The following is a 24,914-nucleotide window of genomic DNA, read 5'->3' on the forward strand; positions in this document are numbered from 1 at the left end:
GCATTTTTTGTGATGTAAGGTGAAAAAAAAAAAATATAAATAAATAAATATGGTTGTTTTAGCAGTCTTTATTAGATTTTTTTTATACGGTGTTCAGGTGAGGGGGTGGATCATATGATATTTTTATAGAGCTGGCCGTTACAGACGCGGCAATACCCAATATGTCTGTTTTTTTGTTTTGTTTTTGTGCGTTTTATTTGGGGAAAGGGGCTTTTAAAAAAAAAAAAAAATTATATATTATTATGAAATACACTTTTTTTTTTTTTTTTTTACTTTAGCCTGACTGTGAGACCCAGCCTAAGGGGGTGAATCAGACAGGCTTCCATAGAAGGCAAGCCCCTATGCCTATGGAAGGCATCGGGCTGCCTTCTCTGCCATCAGGTCCCCGTCACTGCAGAAGGGGGACCCGATGGGGAAGCAGAGTGAACATGTACCCTCCGCAAACCCTCTGCATGCCGCGGCCAGCTTTGACCACGGCATACAAGGGGTTAATACGCCAGCATCTGTGTTTTTACCGATGTCGGCGTATGCAGCAGGGGCCAAACTGTCAGTGACTGCTGGGTCTGTGTCGCTGATCCTGCACCCGCCCGATGTACATGTACAGCGCTGGTCCTCTACGGGTTAAAGGAGTTTTCCAAGCTCCTGATATTGATGACCTACCCTCGCGATAGGTCATTAAAGAGCCTCTGTCAGCATGATCAACCCTATTAAACCAGGCATACTGCCTTGTAGGGCTCATCATGCCAATTAAAACAACACTTTTCTTTTGTCTGTATGCTAAACACAAGGGCTATCACTGACAAAAACTATAAAGTTGAAGAGTACCGAAATAACTTTTACTATTAGATATTAAAATAATACCCCACAACATGTAGAAAATATGATAACATACTGTGCCAAATAGAAAAGGCAGAGCCTTACTTTGGATGTGTCCAGGATAATACCATCCAAATAAACAAAGATGCAACAACTTACAGTTTGGAGACCGAGGGCTTAGATACTTGGCATATGAGAAGTGAGGTCAGGATGGGGGCGGGGGGACCTGTTCCCTGATGTATCCCTGAAGGCTACATCTACCTGCAGGTGGAGCACCCGCCCCAAAAGGGTTGACCCCACCTCTCGGTGGCTAAGCCCTCACTGTCACCTACTGCGACCCTGCCAGTGGATATGATGAATGCTTGTCCCGACATTTCCCCAGTGTCATTAGAGCTGGTTCATCAGGGGACCAAAAGGGAAGCAATCCAGTGTTCATAGGCACTATTCATAGTAGCAGAATGATATGGGCATCCTGGGTTAGTAAGGTGCACTACTCACATGATGGTAAATCAGCCTTAAATACCTTAAATTTGGCTGAACTTTTTTATATTTCAGTCTACAGAGCTGTAAAGGGGTTGTTTTTTGCATAACGAAATGTAGTTTTAATTGGTACAATTTTTGTAGTACGGCTTTTTGATCACGGTTCAATTTTTTTTGTGCGGGACAACAAGATGACTACGTAGGGATTTTTTTTAAAATATACTTTAATAGTTAAGACACGGCAATATATGTTTATTTTTTTATTCTGTATATATTTTTATATGTAAAATTAGCAAAAGGGGGTGATTTAAACTTTGAATATTTTGGTTTTTTTTTTTATTTCTTTAAGTTTTTATTTAATAACCATTAGCCCCTGAGTTCTTTTGATCCCTTGTCCTATTCACTGTAATATAGATCTGTTAGGGTTAATAGGATTCTGACACTGTCCCTGCTAAGCTGTGCCTCATGCATTAGTTCAGCAGGGTGCTTACCATTGCAGGCCTGGAAGGCTTCAGCAGCGTCTAGGCTGTCATGGTAACCAATCGGAGCTTCGCAAATTCACTGTGGGGGCTCTGTTTGAAAGGCAGAGGGAGCAGCATCCCTCTCCCTATCTCCACAGATGCCGCAATCAGCATTGAATGTGGCATCTGAAGTGTTACATGACGGGATTCAGCACGATCATCGTACCCCATCATTGCAGTGGGGGTGCCTGCTGTATGATGCACCCGCCGTGTATGGAGCAGGCTCACTGCCGCACCCGCTCCATACAAATGGGGGCGCACAATGCCGACATTATGCGTGTTAAAGTGTAGGGAGCCACTAAGGGGTAAGGCCATCATTAGTGTAAATGAGGCACTAGAGATGCATCATCACTGTGTGGACACTAATACTATGTGGCATACAAAGTACAACATGATAGTTTGTGGGGCACAATTGAACACTATTACTGTGTTGGGGTATAAAGGGGACTGGGCGCAAATGTCTGAGTATATAGACAGGAATGGGGTGGGGTTAGAGGCGCAGTTTAATGTCGGGATGTGATATGCATGCAGCAAGAGCTGTCCCTCTTTGCATTTTTTCAACGTTAGAGGTACAGTATGGGTGAGCTGTGACCACCATGATCATGTGTTATCTATATATAGGTGAGTCCTTTTATTTTAATTCTGTTTGTGATGACAAGGAAGATGACTGATGAAAAGTGATCTTCACAGAATACGGAGTGTCAGCCTACTGCGAGACTCAGCGGCCAGGCTGAAACTGTAGTTCAACATGGAAAATGAAAAACAAAACCACTAACAAAATAATCATTTACACAGCAGTCACTTTCGAACACATTTCATGCAATACTTACTGCCTTTTCCTCTGGGGAGAGAATGCCCTCTACTGCCACAACCTGGTACTGCTTATGTTTTAGGCCACCAACATATTTCCTAAAGTGTTTTAGATCTGCAGCATCTACGTTTTTCTTAGTCAGTCTCTGCATAGCGTCAGATGGACATCCAGGATCGAACAGTAAAAGGCAGTAGGATTTATTTTTCCTCTCTTCAATTCCTACAATAGTGCGACTGTGACCTACATCAAACCCACAAATATATTAATACACTTTACCACATAAATGTAACTGGTTATATCAGTCAACAGAAGGCTGCCGTTACACTATGAGGGAAATTTATCAAAACCGGTGTAAAGGAAAACTGGCTTAGTTGCCTATAACAACCAATCCGATAAAAAAAAATGAAAGGTGCAAAGAGTTTTGAAAAATGAAAGGTATATTCTGATTGGTTGCTATGGGCAGCTAAGTAAGTTTTTCTTTATACCGCTTTTGATAAATCCCCTTTATGTCTCTTTTTGCAAAAAAGCCAGTTGTTTAATGTCATTTTTTGCACCATTAATCAGTTTTTTTTGCAAGGAAAAACACTGCGTCAAGATGTGCAATAGTGACAAATAGTGGCAAATAGTAACAGACAGTTCTAGAAATGTAATAATCAGCAGTATGGGACAGATTTGCCATCCAGGGGTCTGACAAAGCAGGGTAAAAAAAGCTTATGGCTTGTTTGTCGCCCTACAAACAGCTATGCCTGTGTCTAGAACAACAGTTCAGTAAACCCTACTGCTTAGGGGGCTCCGAAGCACACAGATGGTCACTGCACCACTGATAGAGTTGCATCGGCAAAAAAGGCTTCAATTTTCGCAGCAGTATCAGAATTGGACCTCCTCTGATTGGCAAAGGGTTGTCTTCTCTGATGAGTCACCTTTTCTGCTTCATCGAACAGATGGACGTTGGCGTGTCAGGCTAGAAACCTCAGAGAACAAACACCCTGCACCCATTGCTGGAAGAACACAAACTGGTGGTGGCAGTGTTATGGTCTGGAGAATGTTTTCCTGGTATTCTCTGGACTTACTCATCCATGTGGAAGGCGCTCTTAGCTGACTTGGCTATGAATCCATCCTTGCAGATCTCGTACACCCATATATGCCGATTGTCCTCCGTGGGGTGGATGGGATATTCCAGCAAGTCAATGCAACAAGTCACACTGCTAGAAATGTCTGACATAGATTGGAATAACACAACAAAGACTTTCAAGTACTACCCTGGCCCCCTAATTCCCAGACTTGAACCCAATTGAGCATTTGTGGGACCACCTCGATCGTTGTGTTCGCTTTATGGATTCTCCCCCAAGCACCCTCCAGCAGCTGTGGGATGCACTGCAGTCAGCATGTCTCCAGGTACCCGTGACAACCTACCAGGGCCTTATTGAGTCACTCAGAGCCCGTCTCGCTGCTGTCATTGCTGCACATGGCGGTTACTCTGGATATAAGCTGGTGGTCATAATGTGACTCAACTGTGTATACTTTAAGGTGGACAAAGGACCCACTCATCCATGAGAATGGCACTCTGAACCGATTTAGGAATCCATCCTTGCAGATCACATACACCCATACATGGTGATTGCGTCTCCCCTTGAGTCAGTGGGATCTTCCAGCAAAACAATGCGACATGTCACATGGCTGGAAATGTCTGTCACTTGTTGGAAGATCATGACCGAGACTTCGAAGAACTACCCTGGCCCCCTAATTCCCCAGACTTGAACCCAATTGAGCATCTGTGGGACCACCTGAATCGTCGGTCTCGCACTATGGATCCTCTCTCATGTACCCTCCAGCAGCCGTGGGATGCACTGCAGTCAGTATGGCTCCAGATACCTGTGACAACCTACTAGGATCTTATTGAGTCACTTCCAGCCCGTCTCGCTGCTGTCCGTGCCGCACATGGCAGTTACTCTGGATATTAGCTGGTGGTCATAATAATGTGACATTATATATATATATATATATATAATCATTAGGGGAGATTTATCAAAATTGCTTCAAAGAAATACTGGCTTAGTTGCTCATAGCAACCATATTGATCCTTTCATCAAGGAGCTCTGAAAAATGAAAAGTGGAATCTGATTGGTTGCTATGGGCAACAAAAGCCGAGTTCACAATTCAGTTATTTGGTCAGTTATTTTCATTGGTTATTGTGAGCAAAACCAGTAGTGAAGTCTACTGAAAGATCAAATGTAATTATTTGATTTCCCCCTGTTCTGTGGTTTTGACCCACAATAACTGATCGAAATAACTGATCACATAGCTGAAGTGTGAACCCTGCCTAAGCGAGGTTTCCACTGCATCAGTTTTCGTCAGTCTCCCATACTGAGTTTTGTAGCGTGCATTTTATGTTTTTTTTTTTTTTTTCAAATTATACATTCCTTTAAAAGAACTTCTGTTTTTTTTTGTTTTGTTCCACAGACATTGAATGAAATTGCAGTCAAGCCTTCACCTCTCCATTCAAACTCCTCTTAGCTGCTGTCATACTGCACGGGGATCCCTTTTCTGGCAATTGTTGGGGATCCAAGCAACCAATCTAACATTTGTAATGGATATGTCATTAAATGGGTTATCCAACAGACCCATGGTGGTGATTATATTTACACCACAACCAATTTATTCGAAACAGGTAACCTTTTAAAATGAGCAGGATCAACCCTAGCATGCAGTACATGTGATTTGGATTGATCCTGCTGAGAGGTGCTCTTTAAATCCTATAAACCCTGCAATATTCCACATTGCTTGCCATCCTGCTTACTTCTTTGAATGTAATACAACATGATATAAGATGCATCCTACTATAGGAAGAGAATAGTATCATTCAGCTGTACATCACCTTGGTGCTGAAGGTAAATGGCTGGCTTGGAGGAGCACACTACCTTGCCTTCAGCTCCTCTAGTATCAGATGAATAATAATTTAAAACCCATTCAAACAAGAGGGGATGTGTTCCTGATGGACCACTAGGCGTGTGAAAGTCAAGAATTCGACATCTGTAAAATACATATTAAAACATAAATATACCCTGCACAACAATAATAAGTAAAAATCATGCTCAGCCCAAATGTTCCTGTGTAGTACAAAGCTCTGATTTAACATTTTTCTACACTACGTACTTCCGTCTCTTTTTACAATGGTTTGCAGAGGAAATTTTGTTTGCATTAGGGGTTGGTAGAATTTTCGTGCAGTCTTTACTTATGATCCCTGTTTGATGCAAAACTGCATGAAGGTCTTTGTGCATACACATCATTAAAGGGGTTATCCAACCCCAAAATGCCCAGGCCCCCCACACAGATTGTACTTACCTTGCTCCCTGGCACATGCACTTCTGATGACCACTGCTGCATCTCTCTTTAAAGCGGATCAAAACATCCGGTGACTAAGGGGGTAGCCATTAGCAAGCCATGACGGGAATGAGCTTCCCTAGCATCGTGGGTGACACTAGAGAGGCTTCTCCCCGTCGTGGCCCACTATTGGCTGCCTGTATCTTCCCCTTTTCCCCCCGTCCGTATGTTTTCATCCACGCAACAGAGAGATGGAGCGGCGGCAGTGCGGGCATCAGAAGCGACGCAGGTGTAGGGGAGTGAGGCAAGTAAAATCTGTGTGAGGGGGCTTTTGGGGGGGCATTATATGGGTTGGATAACCCCTTTAGGGTCCATTCACACATCCGTGTGTTTTGCGGATCCACAAAACACAGACACCGGCAATGTGCATTCCGCATTTTGCGGACTGCACATCGCCGGCGCTAATAGAATATGCCTATTCTTGTCCGCAATTGCGGACAAGAATAGGACATGTTCTATTTTTTTCGGGAACGGAAATGCGGACCCGTAAGTGCGGGTCTGCATCTCCGGATCCAGGTCGCACATCGTGTGGCCCCATAGAAATGAATGGGTCCGCAATTCCGTTCCGTAAAATGCGGAACAGAATTGCGGATGTGTGAATGGAGCCTTAAAAGGGAACCTGTCACCAGAACAGGCCTATTGAGCCATTTACATGTTCACGTTAACAACATTAAGAAACTGGTCTTCTTGAAATATACAGTTAACATTTTTGTGTGAAAAATTACGTTTGGAAATGAACCCGACGCTAGGAAAATGTAGCTAGTGGAGTTACTGGGTGTATCAGTGCATGAGAAGAGTCACTGAGTCATGCTCCATATCCCACCCACTTCAATGTTATAGTCTGCCCCTTAATTCCTGGACTTCAGCGCTTGGCCGAGAGACATCTCTCATAGGCACACACACTCACGTTCTGCCAACAGGGATCCTTACATAAACATATCAGCTTTAAGCTCTCACTACGCATGTCAGCATTGAGTTGTTAAAGTTGTATTTGTACACATATGCCTTTTCAAAATGTCAGTTTTGGATTCCTAGTTGCTGGGTGAGTGTGCACTATATTATCACGTTTAATCATATTTGTTTATGAAGGTAAAATACTGCATGGCCTGCTGTAAGAGCCTTTTGCTCAGATGTGGGTTTTAGGTACAAATATTTTATGCATTTCTTTTTAAATTCTTGTTTGTTACAGTTACACGAAGGTTACATAACTGTCAAAAGCATGTTGAGACAACTGCACTTATTAGGATGACTCCTTACAGGAAAAACTGTATAAAAGACTTTGAGGTACCGGTATGTTTAAAGTTCAGAATCTACTATCCCTGTCATTTTTTCGGAGTGGAATCTTGAAAATGTTCCAGAAAAACGTTGAAAATGTGTTCAGACAATATATGGGTATGAGAGAAGGGTTGGAACAATTACAAAATTAATCGAGTAACTCAACACAAAAAAAATCCTTGATGCATCGAGGATTTGTTTGTACTATGTGACCACTGAGCGCTAGTGAAGTGTTAGATGCTGCTCACGCTCCATGGTTTCCCGCGGTACCACACTGCACTGTCCTGACGTACACACATCATCAGGATGTAGTGCACATAAGCGTGCACTATGACCTGACGCTGTGTGACGTTAGGACTACAGTGCAGCGTGTGAAGAAGAGGATGGAAGATATCTAGAGTATCGGCAGCGCCCCTACAGGAAAGGTAAGTATTTTAGTTCACTTGCGCTGCGGCTGGGCACTGATGGCTAGGATGGGGAGTGGGGGAACTGATGGCATGGGGGAGTTCATGGCAGTGGGGGAATCTGGTGGCACTAGGGGGGGGGGTTGTGGCATTGGAGGAGGAGCAATTGATGGCATTGGAGGAGGAACTAGTGGAATCGGTGGGGAGCAACTGATTGCATGTGGGAGCTGGTGGCAATAGGGGAGGAACTAATGGCAATGGAGGGGGCAGCTGATGGCATGGGTGAGCTGATGGCACTGGGGGGAGGGGATAAGACTGATGACAGGGGGAAATGATGAGTTTTTATAGAAAACGTTTAATTCGGGTTTTTTTAGTAGTCGATTAATCGTTGGATTAATCAGTAGAATACATGATACTTGAAAATAATCGATAGCTGCAGCTCTACATGAGAGGTTTAGTATACAGAGTTATGTTCTAATTTAGGTTATTTTATACTGGCCTTAAATGTGAATATTGCCCTGGCTACCAGAAGAGAAAAATGTTCAGAAACCCTGGCAGCAAAAGAGTTGTGCCAAGCTTCTATGTTATTGTGTATCCATTAACTAACACCGATTGCAGGGGTTATGTTCCCCCATCCCATTCTCAAGATGGTTAGGGGTCCAGTGGTAGGGCTGTGTCCTGTGGACAGGGAATCATTTTTAAACTTGGCACAAACCACAAACTAAATCTAAATAAAGTGCCCCAAATACAATGATAAAATGAACAAAATAAATTTCTTCACTTACTTCAGTTTCAGAGAGGTTAGAAGACCATATATCTCACATGCGCCGATCCAAGCCCTGGTGCGCTGCAATTTACCATTGAAATGAGAGGCACCTTGAGGATCAAAACCTTCCTTCCAGGCATCTTCAATCATTGCTTGAATCTTCGGTATACAGGGGATGTATCTAAAATCTAGAACAATAAAAGTAAAACACATAAAGAGAATAAAGTCTATCATATGAGTTTCTCTACCATATCATATCTTCTGTAGAGCTATCTGTCCATTTGGCTAAAAGAGCAAGGATTCAAATCTTCACTCTAAGTTAAAAAAAAACGCGTGGGGATTTTAAAGTGTTGCTTTGGATATACGACATATTAAAAGGTGGGGATCCAAGTGCTAAGATAGCTAAAATGAACAGTTAGAAGTACTCACTAAATTTTGAATTGGTCATGAGTAAGGACACATGAGTGTCAAATGTGTAGATCTGCTGTAGGTCATCATTATCTGATAGGTGAAGGTCCGACACCCGGGACCCCCGCCGATTAGCTGTTTGAGAAGGCAGCGGCGCTCCTGTGAGCACCACAACCTTCTTGCAGCTTACCAAGCACAGAATCATACATTGTATAGCATCTGTGCTTGGTATTGCAACTCAGAACAATTCACTTGTGCCTAGAGCAAATAACCGATGAACGTGAGGTCACTGGCCTAGGGAAAGCAGCGAGAAGGCTGCGGCACTTACTGAAGCGTGGGCTCCTTCTCAATTAGCTGGTTGGAGAGGGTCCTGGGTGTCAGACCCCACCAATAAGATACTGATGACTTATCCAGGATGGGTTATCAGTAAAAAAAAATTGCTGTTTCCGAACCAGATTCTTTTAAAAACTTTGTTAAGTTTGTTAAGAATATCAGCTCAATCCTACTGTAAAATGTATTGAGTCTTCGGAGGTCTTTTTGAAATTTCTGCAAATATCCAGAGATATTGTGCCTCATTAAAGAGGACCTTTGATTGGTTTGTAGTGTGTGATATAAATATCTGTACCTGAGCGGTACCCCTGGCTGTGCTGCCACCCTGCCTGTTTTTTTTAAAATAGCGCTCCTGCGCCCTGTTATGGCCCTCCGCAAATTTCGCGCTCAGTATGTTAATACTGAGCATCGAAGCAATGGGGAGGAGACGCAGTCTCTCTCTGTGGGAGTCTTCTTCTCCCCTGGCTGTAGCGCTGTCCAATCACAGCGCAGAGCGTCACAGCCAGGGAGAAAAAAACCTACCTGTCCCATGTACAACTAATCACAGTGAAAGATTTTGTAATTAATTATGGTATCTTCGTAACAAGTTATACATTTTTCCCTAGTGTTTTAATGTTTTTATCATGACGCAGTCCACATATTTGAATTTTATGGAACTAGTCTATTTTTGATCTTTTTCTCATTGTATGCATTTGGGGACACAGCACCATGGGTATATGCCCAGCTGCCACTAGGAGGCTAACACTAGAAAGGAAAAGTGTTGGCTCCACCCAGATGGGCTATACCCTCTGCACAGACACTAAACTAACCAGTTGGTCCAAAAGCAGTAGGAGCATCATAAAAAATAAAACAGTCGAACAGTGAAGCCAACATGTCCTAAACCAGAAAGAGTACCATTATCAAAGGGTCCCGGGAAATCCGGAAAACCTGAACGAAGAAAAACAACAGCGGGTGGGATCTGTGTCCCCCAAAGCATCCAATGAGAAAAGGATTTTACGGTAAGTACAAAAATAAATTTTTCTCGAGAATGGCATTGGGGGACATAGCACCATGGGACGTCCCAAAGCAGTCCCCGAGGATGGGAAAAAACAGCCATGCGAAGAACCTAGCGCACAGCCGCTTGCAGAACCTTGCAACCCAAACTGGCACCAGCAGAGGCCAAGGAATGGATATGGTAAAACCTGAAAAAGGTGTGAACTGAGGCCCAGGTGGCGGCCTTGCAGACCTGGGAAGCAGAGGCTAGATGCCGGACTGCCCGTGATGCCCCGATCGCCCTAGTGGAGTTAGCAGTCAACCGGTTGGGGGGCTCACGACACTTTGCCACATAGGTTTCCTTGACAGCCGACCTAATCCAACGGGAGATGGTAGCTTTGGAGGGTTGTAAACCCTCAGGGACGACAAAGAGTCAGATCGACGAAAGGACTCAGTTAAATGGAGATACAGCCAGATTGCCCGAGCTACATCCAGACGGTGGGGAGAGCGCTCTCTGGGATGAGGGGTTGGGACAGAATGAAGGCAGGACAATCTCCTCATTAATGCGGAAGGAAGAAACCACCTTGGGAAAAAAAGGAGGGAACTGGGCGCAGGACAACCTTGTCCTGGTAAAAACCAAAAAGGGGGACCGACAAGAGAGCGCCGCCAGCTCGGAGACTCTGCTAATGGAAGTAATGACGACTAAAAACACAACTTTAAAGGAGACATAAGAAAGGGAGACCTCCTTCAAGGGCTCGAAGGGAGAGAACTAAAGGGCATCTAGGACCAAATTCAAATCCCAGGGTTCCACCGAAGAACGGAAGGGAGGGACGCGATGAGCCACTCCCTGAAGGAAAATCTTAACCTGGAAACGAGAAGCCAAGGGCCTTTGAAAAAGGACAGACAAGGCCGAGACCTGACCTTTGAGGGAGACCTGGCGGAGACCCTTCTCAAGGCCAGCCTGAAGAAAGGCAAGAATCTTAGGAACGGAAAAAAGGAGGAGAGAAGGTTAACCTCGCCAGATTCACACCAAGCAAAATAAGCCTTCCGGGTACGATGGTAAATCCTGGCCGACTGGGGTTAACGTGCATGAAGCATAGTCTGGATGACTAACTCAGAGAGACCGCAGAACCTCAGGACCACGGCCTCAACAGCCACGCCATGGGGCGTCGGCGAGCAGGAAGACTAGGCCTATGTACCACTCCCTGCGGGGCCAGTCCGGAGCTACCAATATCGCCGAGACACGATCCATTTTGAGGCGTTTGAGAACTCGAGGAAGAAGCAGAAGGGGAGGGAAGAGATATAGGAGACTTAATTGGAACCACGGGAGCACCAAAAAGTCTACCGCCAGAGGTCTGAGGATCCTGAGACCTGGCGACGTAAAGCGGAAGCTTGTGATTCAGATGGGAGGCGGAGAGATCCATGTCTGGGATTCCCCAATACTGACAGAGATGTTGAAACACTACTGGATGGAGAGACCACTTGCCTGGGTCGAGACGCTGGTGACTGAGGAAGTCAGCTGCCCAATTGTCGACTCTGGGGATATAGACAGCGGAGAGAGCGGGAACGTGTCCCTCTGCCCACCGCAGGATGCGAGAGGCTTCCTTTAGGACTGCCACGCTTCTGTGCCCCCCTGGAGGTTCAAATAAGCCACCGCAGTGGAGTTATCCGTCTAAATCCTGATGGGATGACCGCGGAGGAGGCGAGTCCCATGGCCCTGAGCTCCAGAGTATTGATCTGTAGGGAGCTCTCCCGTATCGACCACTGACCCTGGTCATTGAGAGACCCTTAGACTGCCCCCAAACCTGCCAGGCTGGCATCTGTGGAGATCACCTGCCAACAGAGGGGAAGGAAGGATCTGCTGAGAGAGACGGTTAGCGGGTTCAGCCACCAGCACAAGTCCCGGCGGACCTGAGGGGACAAGCGGATCGGGCGATCGAAACTTGTTCCACCGGGTAAGAATTGAGAGCTGAAGGGACCAGGTGTGGGATTGGGCGTAAGGAATTGCCTCAAAGGCAGCAATCATCTGGCTCAAAACACGCATGCACACCCTGATGTACAGAAGAGACGGCTCGCGAAGCCACCCCTGACTGGAGGGCCACTACCTTGTCCTGAGGAAGGAACACTCGGCCAAGGCGAGTGTCGAGGACCATGCCTAGGACAGCACGGACAGGGTGATGTGGAAGCTGGACAGGTTGTCCTCCCAGGACGGAGCCTTCGCCTGAAGATCGTCCAGGTAAGTTATTACAGCAACTGCCCTGGCACGAAGTAGTGCGACAAGGGGAGCCAACACCTTGGTAAAGACCCTCTGGGCAGACGCTAGGCCAAAAAGCAACGCCACAAATTGAAAATGCAGAGAACCCACCGCGAAGCAAAGGTACCTCTGATGAGACAGAGCTATGGGGACATGCAGATAAGCATCTCTGATGTAGATGGACGACAGAAACTTGCCCACCTCGAGGGAAGCAATCACCGGCCGAGGGGCGCATGGACGAAATAATTGAGCGCCTAAAGATCCAAAATGGGGCGAAGAGAACCATCCTTCTTGGGAACGGTGAAGAGGTTCGCGTAAAACCCCTGAAAATGTTCTGAGGTCGGGAACAATAACTTTGTGCGCGTGAATGAATGGCCTGAAAAAAAAAAATGGCTGCCCGGGAGGGTGACCTGGGCAGCGACAACTGGAAGAACCGACCAGTGGGAAGGGCGGAGAATTCTATCTTGTATCCGTAGGAAACAACCTCCAGAACCCAGATGTCGTCCACGCTTGCACTCCATTGCTCCTGAAAGGAGAGGAACTGACCCCCCACTCGAGGGGGCAATTCGAGCGGGGGAAACCCATCATGCAGATAACTGCTTTGCAGACTGGGGTTTGGAAGGCTTAGGACGGGCGTGCCTGGAGGGCTTGGCCTTGAAGGAAGGATGAAACGTCTTTTCGTCCTAACGGGAAGAGTAATCCCGAAAGGAGCAAAAGTGCTGAGATCGCAATGCAGACATAGGACGGCGGCAGGGACAGTTCTGGGGCAGGAGGGAACTTTTCCCATCCGTGGCCTCAGAAATAAGATCCTCCAAGCATTTCCTGAAAAGCCTACCACCCAGGAAAGGGAGAGATATGAGCGCCTTTTTGGAGGCGGCATCCACTGCCCAAGCCAAACCGTGTGGCGGATGGCCATAAGAGTTGGCAGCCGCCTTACTAGAGCGGTGTGCAGATTTCAGGGAAGCATCACAAAAGATAACGGGATGCCTGAAGAAGATGAGAAGCAAGGAGATGGATATCTCCTCCGAGTAGAATCCGGATGTAAGGACCGATCAAGCTGTTTGGCCCATACCACACAGTTCTTAGCCACCTATGACACAGCAAAGGACGGATAGCGGAACCCGCTGAGACGAATGCAGACTTGGACAATAAGTCTATCGTCTTGTCCAATGGATCAGACAAGGAGGCAGAGTCAGCCAAAGGAGGGTGGTGGCCTTAGCAAGTCGTGCCATTTGTGGATCTACTTGAGGAGGAACAGACCACATAGTAATGGACTCCTCGGAAAAGGGAAAGAGGACGTCTGAACTCTTGGCGGGCTGAAGACGCTTATCCGGATGACGCCACTCCTTGGCCAGGAGTGCGTCCAGATCCGCATGGTTAGGGAAAACCAGAGCGGGGCACCTAGAATGGTGGAATGATACGGATTTCTGAGCAGAGGGGGAGGAGGGGTCTTCCTGCACATGGAGAGCGTCCCTAAACGCCCTGATGAGATCCTGCATGGCCACAGACAGGGCGGTGCTCTGCTCTGATCCTGGATCAGAGTCAGAGGAGTCCAGCAAGGCAACGAAAAGTGCGGCAAGGGAGGATTCGTCGCCAACCTCAGACATGTCCTGGGAGTGACCCGAGGATGCAGAGAAGGAGTGGGACATGGTTGTGACAACCCGAGGTCGTTTGCGGGAACTGATGTATGAACGTGAGCGTGCCCCGTCCGCTGAGGAGTCCCTGGGAGAGACAGAGGCGGCTGCAATTTGGGCAGGCAAGTGGTCCAGCTACTCAACCAAGGATTGGGAGTGTCGGGCAAGGTTCCCGTTGGCTTAAGACAGGGAGGCAGCCCATTCAGGAGGAACCGACACAGAAGGGGCAGTCAGGGCGTCCTGAGAGGGTCTGGGGGCAAGGCACTGTGCACAAACAGGTTCAGGTTGACCGCATGGCACCTTTTTATTACAACGGGCGCATGTATAATACGTGGCAACCCCGAGGGGGAAGGGGCTGGTGATGGGAGTCTTCTCTGGAAGAGGACATGAGAGCTGAGCCTGCAAAAAGAAAAAGCAGCCAGCCAGAGGCTGTCCTACCGGACCCCAGGTGCTGTGTCCCCGAAGAGGTGCTGCAGCAGTCACAGGAGAGTGCCAGGGGAGATGCAGGGAGGGGGAGTGCAGGAAGATCTGGAGAGCGACCCCGAGAATGGCTGACAAGATGGAGGCCCAAAGAAAAAAGCAGGCAAAAAGTAGGCAAACTCCGCCCACAGCAAAAGCCTGCGCTAAACTGGGATAGGAGGGGAAAGAGATCCCTCCCAAGAGCCGAGAGAGCGGGAAGAATACTCATCGTTCGGAGTCTTCAGTAGCCGCAGGGTCACCCTTTCGGCAAACTCGCACAGATGTGGAATTGCCGGCATGCCACTGAGGATGGGGAACTGGGTGACCGGTGAGGCACTGAGAGTACGCGCCCGCAACTAAAGTGAATATCCACGATGGAGCCCCATCCTGCAGCAGGCCGAAACCTGCAGAAGAGAAGAAAAAAAAAATAATAAAATAAAAAACTAAAAGCAGCAAGACCTGCAAAAAAAACCAAAAAACTGAGCAGGTCATGTCTGCCTCCTACGGACACTAGACTAAAACTGGTTAGTTTAGTGTCTGTGCAGAAGGTATAGCCCATCTAGGTGGAGCCAACACTTTTCCTTTCTAGTGTCAGCTGGGCATATACCCATGGTGCTGTGTCCCCCAATGCCATTTACGAGAAAGAATGACACTGAATAATATGTAAATTAAAACACTGGATTCCCCACTGAAGTTATCAGGTAACTGACTGGCATCAAACCTGTGACAGATCCGCAACATGAAATGACAAGCTCTGGATTTAAAATTCTGCAATGCAGGCCAATATACGCACTGAAATGTTCCGCAACATGTTCATGAGATTTTAGACATCTCACCGACTTTAATGCTACTGTGCAATGTTGTGGATTTGTCATTCAAAAACATGAACGGCAAATCCATTCATAACATACGTGTGCACTTAATTGTGGAGAGCTGTGGAGGAACTTCACCACTCCTAATACGCCTTAGAAAATAATTGTAACAACAGTTCTCTGCAGGGACACACTCCCAATTGCTAACACCCAGTTGTACCTTAAAAATATGATGCTCCAGAATTGTTATTGCATTGGGAATGCAAGTAGTTACTAAAAACAGACCTGTCAGAAGAGGTGACAAGTCTTCTTTAGGGCTGTTTCACACAAGCGGATGCAGTGCGTGTCAGCCGCAGCATGAATGAGAGCCAAGCCGCGTTCTGGACAGCTGAGACACGGAGCATTAACATGATTGATAATGCTCTTTGCCTCTCTGTGATCTTTTTGATACAAAATCACAGTGAGAAAAAGTTGTCACCGTGATTTTGTAGTAAAAATATCACAGAGATGCAAAGAGCATTATCAATCATGTTAATGCTCCGTGTCTCAGCTGTCCAGAACGCGGCTTGGCTCTCATTCATGCTGCGGCTGACACGCACGGCATCCGCTTGTGTGAAAATACCCTTAGAGCAAGTCACTCACACACACCTCTGGCAGTACCTTCTATGCCCATAGAACAAAAGAACTGGGCAGACTGAAATTTAACAGTCCCATTCCTTCTTTCCCTGACATCTGCTATTGGAGATAAGTTGGGGCACCTCCATACACATTAGCGGGTTTGCCAGAGAATTATCAAAAAAACATTCATGGACTAAATCAGTGTAACTTTACAGCATTAAAATACCTTGTAAGATGTCTCTGTATGTATCGCTGATCAAAATGGAAGAAAGTAGCATTTGAAAATTTCGAAAGCCACAGCCCCATCCTTTATCTCCTGCAGAACTGCTGAAGTGGTCCAATGGAGAGCAAAGCCAGACTCTACGCACTTCTGGCCCAGCAATGTTGTAATACTGACGTAAAGCTTCCATAACTCCTTAATAAACAAAATCAGAAGCGAATCATCAGCCTGTACATATAAATATGAATTAATTTACACTACGCATTAATATATATGCAAACGCTGTAATGCTCTTTCAGAGATAGGATTCAACCAATACTTGCAATAAATATTTGGTATTGACAACTGGTTGAACAAAACCAGATTAAATCAGCGATTTACAATGCATTCGGAAAGTTTTCAGAACCTATCAGTTTTTTCACATATTGTTATGTTGTGGCCTTGTGCTAAAATGAAAAAAAATTTTGTTCCCCCCCCCATCATTCTACACTCAGTACCCCATAATAGCAAAGAGAGAACAGAATTTTAGACATGTTTGCAAATTGGTGGCGCAGTGGCCTCCCACCCCCACCCCAGAACAAGCAGTTTGAATGGTATTCTATACTGCACGGGCAACCAATGCAATGACTGGCACAGGGCGGAGGCACTGGAGTAGCGGTTGAACAGATAGGTGACCCTGGCTGCTGCATTAATGATAGACTGGAGAGGGGAGAGTCTAGTAAGGGGGAGGCCAATTAATAGTGAGTTACAGTAATCAAGGCGGGAATGGATCGGGGAGACAATGAGAGTTTTTGTTGTTTCCATAGTGAGAAAAGGGCGGATTCTAGAGATGTTTTTGAGGTGCAGGCGAGAGACTGAATATAGGGGGTGAAGGAAAGATCAGTGTCAAAAGTAACACCGAGACAGCAGGTGTGCTGCCTAAGAGTGATGATGGTGTCGCACAATGAGAGGGAAATATCAGGTTTGAGTCGGGTAGCAGAGGGAGAGAACACAAGAAGCCCAGTTTTTGAAAGATTCCGTTTCAGATAGAGAGAGGACATAATATTAGAGATGGCGGAGAGACAGTCACTGGTGTTCTGTAATACAGAAAGGGTGATGAAGTGTATAGTTGGGCATCACCAGTATAGACATGGAAACCAAATCTGCTGATGGTCTGTCCAATCGGAGCTGTGTAGCGAGAGGAGAGGGCCTAGGACTGAATACTGAGGAACCCCAACAGCAAGAGGGAGAGGAGAAGAAGTGTAGCCAGCGAATGATACACTGAAAGCACGGTCAGAGAGATATGAAGAAAACCGGGAGCGGGCAGTGTCCTTTAGGCCGATAGATTGGAGCAGGGTGAGTAGGAGATGGTAGTCTACAGTGTCAAAAGCTGCAGAGAGGTCAAGAATGAGCAGAGAGTAGTCACCGTTGCATTTTGCTCTCAGGAGGTCATTTGTCACTTTGGTGAGGGCTGTTTCTGTAGAAACATAAGTCGTAACTGAAGTCTACACCATCCCCTGGCTGGTAGAGACTTCAGTTTCTGGTGTACGGACTACCAAATACACAACTAATTTAGTAAGAGGCATCTGTGTCTTAATAAATAAGGTGCATCTCACTCTGGCGCAGGGAGATCATGGTGTGTGGAACACCAATGTTAATAAATCTCCCTCACCGAGTCCATTGGAGCATGACATTTTTATTTTTTAAAGAAACCAGGTGACCCCAAAAAATAATTTTGTATAAAATTGGAGACATACAAAGGTAGAGAAGAGGCAAGCTCTATTAAGGCTCTGTATAAAACACCCTTTAGACAGAATTAAAAGAAAAAATACCAACCTGAAGTCTTTGTTCTACCATCATCTACACCTGTAGCTAAAGATTCCATCATTTCAGCTTTATGAAGGTGAAAATCCATAGGGCGCATTCGTCCTCTTGCAACTGCTCTTTCTAAATTTTGTACAGACTGCTGTCGATATCCTCCTGAATTGTCTAAGCCAAACTGTCTCTAGTATATAAAATAAAAATAAATCACACTACAGTATACAAGAAAAAAATAAACTTGAATCATAATGAGCAAAATGGGTCATATTTATCAACGCATTTACATATGATCTCTGGGGTTTATACATTGAAACTACTTCCAACACATACAAATGTGTAGGGAAAAGCAGGTGGGGAGTTCAAGCTAGAAAAGTGTCAGACAACGCAGATTCCACCTGGCATTGTGTTCCCCTACAACAGATTGATCAGCAGGACATGCCTCCAATATGTTGATACATTCCACTGTAAACTACTATAGCTAGTAAGAATTCTGCTGACAAAGTTCTTTTTACAATGATCTGAAATAACTGAATTCCAAATTTGTTACAACCATAAAAGTTTAGTGCCCAGTAACAATATCAAAATCCAAGTCCTCTTTTCTATGTATCCATGACTTCGTTTGTGAGGAAGAAATTATCTTTTTTCTGTTTATTGACTGGTTGCAGTGGCGTACCAAGGGGGGGCGGGGGGGGGGGGCGGCCCGCCCCGGGTGCCACTCACAAGGGGGGTGCCATGACGGAGTCACCCCTCCATCCACTGCTGCACCGCGACGCGACTCTGCCAGGCGCCGGCTTCTGTGGAAGGATTATTGCGGCGGCACGCAACATGACGTCACGACGCTGACGCCGTTCCGCCTTCACCGAAGCGGAAGGATCCATTACCAGCGGTGGACGGAGCCTGAGGCATCATCAAAATGTGAGTAAATAATTGTGTAATTAAGGGGTGTGTGTGTGCGTAATTAAGTGGGGGTTTGTAATTAAGGGGGGGGTGTAATTAAGGGATGTGTGTGTGTAATTAAGGGAGGGGTAAGGTGGGGAGGGAGGGGGTGTAATTAAGGGGGGGGGGGGAGTGTGTAATTAAGGGGGGGTGTAATTAAGGTGGGGAGGGAGGGGGTGTAATTAAGGGAGGGGGTGTAATTAAGGGGAGAAGAGAGGGGGTGTAATTAAGGGGGGGTGTGTGTAATTAAGGGGGGAGTGTGTAATTAAGGGGGGTGTAATTAAGGGGAAGAAGAGAGGGGGTGTAATTAAGGGGGGGGTGTGTAATTAAGGTGGGGAGGGAGGGGGTGTAATTAAGGGGGGGGGGGAGTGTGTAATTAAGGGGGGTGTAATTAAGGTGGGGAGGGAGGGGGTGTAATTAAGGGGGGGGAGTGTGTAATTAAGGGGGGGTGTAATTAAGGGAGGGGGTGTAATTAAGGTGGGGAGGGAGGGGGTGTAATTAAGGGGGGTGTTTAATAAGGTGGGGAGGGAGGGGGTGTAATTAAGGGGGGGGGGGGGAGTGTGTAATTAAGGGGGGGTGTAATTAAGGGAGGGGGTGTAATTAAGGTGGGGAGGGAGGGGGTGTAATTAAGGGGGGGGGGGGGGGCAAACAAAGGGTTCGCCCCGGGTGCCAAATGCTCTAGGTACGCCCCTGACTGGTTGTTCATCCTATTCTAACAGCTGGGAGCTTGCTACTGTAATCATGCCGATTTCACATTATCAGACCATTTTACCTACAACATATACATACAGAGAAGATGCAGATCACATAATCGCTGCGTGTCTCCAAGCCCCACGCTACACATGAAATATCTATCACAGAGCTCCCTAGCTGGTTAAGAGCGCTGTGGTTAGGGGTTTGCTTGTGAGAAGGAAATTAGTATTTCAGTTCCCTGGCACAATAGAGGATCAGGTCATCAGCTTGACCATGCAGTGTGGTCCAGAGGAGGATAAGGAAGGTATGTACCTGTAATTTCTGGAATTCTACTTTCTCTCTCTTTGACTCTTCTATTCTTCTCCTTTTATCTTCTTCAGCCTGTAGCTGTCTGGCTAATATCGAATCACTGGTGATCTTAGCTATGAAAACAACATCAGCATTATCATAAAAAAAAAAAAAAAAAAAATTATATTATATTATATATAATATAATTTGCAAGACTTGCCATATCATGGGTGAATAAATCACTGCTATTTTACTACATTTTGGAGTGCAGTCCTACTTCGCTTTATACAATTTTGGGGTTTGCCACTGCCCTGTGTTGGACCTTGCACCCGTACTCTGGTGGTGCTCCCACTGGACTTTTTTCATCTATCTATCTATCTATCTATATATATATATACATATACACACACACACACATGCATACATACATACACACACACACACACACACACACACAGTACAGACCAAAAGTTTGGACACACCTTCTCATTCAAAGAGTTTTCTTTATTTTCATGACTATGAAAATTGTAGATTCACACTGAAGGCAACAAAACTATGAATTAACACACGTGGAATTATATACATAACAAAAAAAGTGTGAAACAACTGAAAATATGTCATATTCTAGGTTCTTCAAAGTAGCCACCTTTTGCTTTAATTACTGCTTTGCACACTCTTGGCATTCTCTTGATGAGCTTCAAGAGGTAGTCACCTGAAATGGTCTTCCAACAGTCTTAAAGGAGTTCCCAGAGATGCTTAGCACTTGTTGGCCCTTTTGCCTTCACTCTGCGGTCCAGCTCACCCCAAACCATCTCGATTGGGTTCAGGTCCAGTAACTGTGGAGGCCAGGTCATCTGGCGCAGCACCCCATCACTCTTTATGGTCAAATAGCCCTTACACAGCCTGGAGGTGTGTTTGGGGTCATTGTCCTGTTGAAAAATAAATGATGGTCCAACTAAACGCAAACCGGATGGAATAGCATGCCGCTGCAAGATGCTGTGGTAGCCATGATGGTTCAGTATGCCTTCAATTTTGAATAAATCCCCAACAGTGTCACCAGCAAAGGACCCCCACACCATCACACCTCCTCCTCCATGCTTCACAGTGGGAACCAGGCATGTAGAGTCCATCCGTTCACCTTTTCTGCGTCGCACAAAGACACGGTGGTTGGAACCAAAGATCTCAAATTTGGACTCATCAGACCAAAGCACAGATTTCCACAGGTCTAATGTCCATTCCTTGTGTTCTTTAGCCCAAACAAGTCTCTTCTGCTTGTTGCCTGTCCTTAGCAGTGGTTTCCTAGCAGATATTCTACCATGAAGGCCTGATTCACACAGTCTCCTCTTAACAGTTGTTCTAGAGATGTGTCTGCTGCTAGAACTCTGTGTGGCATTGACCTGGTCTCTAATCTGAGCTACTGTTAACCTGCGATTTCTGAGGCTGGTGACTCGGATGAACTTATCCTCCGCAGCAGAGGTGACTCTTGGTCTTCCTTTCCTGGGGCAGTCCGCATGTGAGCCAGTTTCTTTGTAGCGCTTGATGGTTTTTGTGACTGCACTTGGGGACACTTTCAAAGTTTTCCCAATTTTTCGGACTGACTGACCTTTATTTCTTAACCGCCTCAGGACCGCCTAACGCAGGATCGCAGTCCGGAGGCGGCAGTCTGAGGCACAGTCACGCATATATGCGTCATCTCGCGAGACGACGCGCTCAGCCGGCCCGCGCATGCGCATCGCGGGCCGGCAAAAGTTAGAGGGGGGGGGGGTCACGTCATCAGCTTGCTAACCAATGATCGTGGCTGGCAAGCTGATGATTTAAAAAAAAACGAATCACAGGCCAGTTAACACCTTATATTTATAAATATAAAGTGTTAAATGGCTGCTGTGCTCCTCTGCTGGTCCTTTTCGTCAGTTGGTCTCAGCAGAGGAGCACAGTTCACAGTGAGTACACAAGACACAACACTTAGCCCCCAGATCACCCCCCCATCACCCCAATTAACCCCTTGATCACCCCTGTCAATCACCTAGTGAAAGGGAAAAAAGTGATCAGTGTAAACTGTCACTTTTTTTTTTTACTGGTATTGACTGTTAGGTTTTAGGATAGTTTAGGCCCCTTGGTTAGGTAGTTAGCAATCGGTTAGCGCCCGGCCCACCGCACCGCAGTCACTGATTCGCTGATTAGCGTATCGCTAATCAGCATTTGTACTTTTATAGTATCTGTAAGTGATCAAAACTGATCACAGTCAGATCTATAATAGTATTAGTGTCACCTTAGCTCGTCCTCCTCCCAAAACGCAGTTTTTGCCCGATCAGGCCTGATCGGTCGCCCACACGTGCGTTCACCCACGCCCGCCCAAGTGACAAAAATATATTTATTTTTTTATCACTGCACAATCACTTTACAAGCGCTGCGGCAATAAAAAAAAAAATCAGTTTTGATATTTTTTATCAATCGCAGTGGCCTCCGGTACTTCGCTAGCCTCCCATTTGCAAGACAGGCTTGCTTTTTTCCTTGGGTAGTCTCAGGGAATACCCCCAAAATTTAGTAGTCCAAATGTAAAACAAGGGGTATTCTTCTGAAGAGGCCTACAGGATTCTGACCCAGTCTGATGAGGAATGGGAACCATCATCTGATGAATCTAGAGGGGTCAGAATATGAACCTGTAGAAAGCAGTGGCAGTCTGACACAAAGTACGGACGAGGAGGTCCCTGATAGCACCAGGCGTACCCGGCCCCGTGTTGCTAGACCACAGGTTGCGCAGGATCCGCTTCAAGGGCAGCAGAGTGGGGCTGGCGCTGTCGGATTACGTGGTGAGGCATACACCAGCAGCACAGCTCAGCCTGGACCTAGTACCAGCACTGCCGTACAACATGGTGAAGTGGCGAGAACCAGAAGGGCAGTTGAAGCTGGTACGGTGGCACGTGCAATAGTTACCCCGTTGCAGCCACCGCACAGACAGGCCCGTAGAGTCCCTGAGGTGCTGGCAAACCCCGATTGGCAGTCCCCACCTTCAGCCGCACCATTAGTTCCCCCTTTCACCGCCCAGTCTGGAGTTCGGGTTGAGACAGCTCAGATCGGTTCGGGCCTGTGATTTTTTTTAGCTGTTCTTGACTGCGGAGCTCTTGGACATAGTCGTGGCAGAAACAAACCGGTATGCCACTCAATTTATATCCGCCAACCCGGGAAGCTTTTATACACAGCCTTTCCGGTGGAAACCCGTCCAAGTTTCCGAATCAAAAAAAATTCTGGGCCTTCTCCTCAACATGGGTCTAACCAAAAAGCATGAATTGTAGTCATACCACGAACCTAATTCATCACATGCCCATGTTCTCTGCTGCCATGTCCAGGGCACGATTTGAGGCCATCCTGCGTTTCCTGCATTTTAGTGACAATAGCACCTCTCGTCCCAGAGGCCACCCAGCATTTGAACGGCTCCACAAAATTCGGCCCCTCATAGACCACTTCAACCAGAAATTTGCAGATTTGTATACCCCTGAGCAAAACATCTGCGTAGCCGAGTCCCTTATACATTTTACTGGGCGCCTTGGCTTCAAACAATACATCCCAAGCAAGCGCGCCCGGTATGGGGTCAAATTGTATAAGCTCTGTGAAAGGGCCACAGGCTATACCCACAAATTTCGGATCTATGAGGGTAAAGATCAGACCCTGGAGCCGGTCGGTTGCCCTGTCTACCTGGGGAGCAGTGGGAAGACAGTCTGGGACTTGGTGTCACCCTTATTTGGCAAGGGGCACCATCTTTATGTGGACAATTTCTACACAAGTGTGCCCCTCTTCAGGCATTTGTTCCTAGAACAGATTGGCTGCTGTGGCACCGCGCGAACTAGTCGCACGGGCTTCCCCCAACGGCTCGTTACCACCCGTCTTGCAAGGGGAGAGAGGGCTACCTTGTGTAATGAAGAACTGCTCGCGGTGAAATGGAGAGACAAGCGTGACGTTTACATGCTCTCCTCCATTCACGCAGACACAACAATACAAATGGAACGAGCAACCAGTGTCATTCAAAAGCCCCTCTGTGTCCACGACTTTAATTTGCTCATGGGAGGGGTGGACTTCAATGACCAGATGTTGGCTCCGTATTTAGTTTCCCGACGCACCAGACGCTGGTTTAAGAAGGTGTCTGTATATTTAATTCAATTAGCTGCATAAAATAGTTTTGTTCTCTACAGTAAGGCTGGGAGAACAGGATCCTTCCTCAAATTTCAGGAAGAGATCATCGAGAACCTCCTGTATCCAGGAGGTTCCGTGGCCCCATCCACCAGTGTAGTGAGCCGTCTACACGAGCGACATTTCCCCAGTGTCGTTGCCAGTACCTCAACCCAACCGTCACCCCGAAAAAGATGTCGTGTCTGTAGTAGGAGTGGAATAAGGCATGACACCCGCTATTTCTGTCCTGACCATCCTGCCCTATGCTTTGGGGAGTGTTTCCGGAAGTACCACACACAGGTACACTTAGCATAGGGATCACATCTCACAGGACATATCACCAGTAAGCAAAAAGTTAACATTATGTTCAAAAAGTTAAATAAAGTTTATATGTTCTGTTCAAAAGTTATTATAAAGTTAATAAATTTATTGCGTTGCAGCGTGGTTTTTTCTTTTTTTTTTACCTTCCAGGTGGACCAACCGATCGACTAGCTGCAGCACTGATGTGCATTCTGACAGAAGCATTGCGCTACTGTCAGATTACACAAAAGTCGGTGTTTGCGGCGCTGCAAGACGAGATTTCTCCTCTGCAGTAAAAGATACGTTTGCCGAGGCATATGAGCTGAGGAGGCGGCGGTGTTCATATGCTTTGGCAAACACTTTGTATATATAAAAAAATAAAAATAAATCCCGGCAATGATTTATTCATCCACATCGATTGATGTGAATGGAGAAATCGGGTTTGCCAGGGCATACGAGCTAAGTGGGTATGGATGTTGGGCGGAGCTCCTATGTCCTGGCAGACGCCTTTCCCCTCCTTTTTTTTTTGGCAGAGATTTTTTCATCCACATTGATCGATGCGAATGAAGAAA

The 24,914-nt window shown here is 46.4% G+C and overlaps 1 protein-coding gene across 2 annotated transcripts in view; it reads right to left on the reverse strand.

Annotated features, from left to right (window-relative positions):
• The window catches only part of ZUP1 (zinc finger containing ubiquitin peptidase 1), a 78,741-nt gene that overhangs the window by 36,124 nt on the left and 17,703 nt on the right, over positions 1-24,914 (reverse strand). For both annotated transcript variants that reach the window (XM_044290685.1, XM_044290684.1), the window contains exons 4-9: positions 19,903-20,012; positions 17,977-18,145; positions 16,168-16,356; positions 8,474-8,642; positions 5,504-5,658; positions 2,648-2,868 (exon numbers count right to left, since the gene is read on the reverse strand). In XM_044290685.1, coding sequence (XP_044146620.1) covers positions 2,648-2,868; positions 5,504-5,658; positions 8,474-8,642; positions 16,168-16,356; positions 17,977-18,145; positions 19,903-20,012 — 1,013 coding nt within the window. The remainder of the gene's footprint in view (positions 1-2,647; positions 2,869-5,503; positions 5,659-8,473; positions 8,643-16,167; positions 16,357-17,976; positions 18,146-19,902; positions 20,013-24,914) is intronic.

The sequence above is a fragment of the Bufo gargarizans genome, chromosome 4 (genome assembly GCF_014858855.1).
Source record: "Bufo gargarizans isolate SCDJY-AF-19 chromosome 4, ASM1485885v1, whole genome shotgun sequence".
Classification (NCBI taxonomy): Eukaryota; Metazoa; Chordata; class Amphibia; order Anura; family Bufonidae; genus Bufo; species Bufo gargarizans.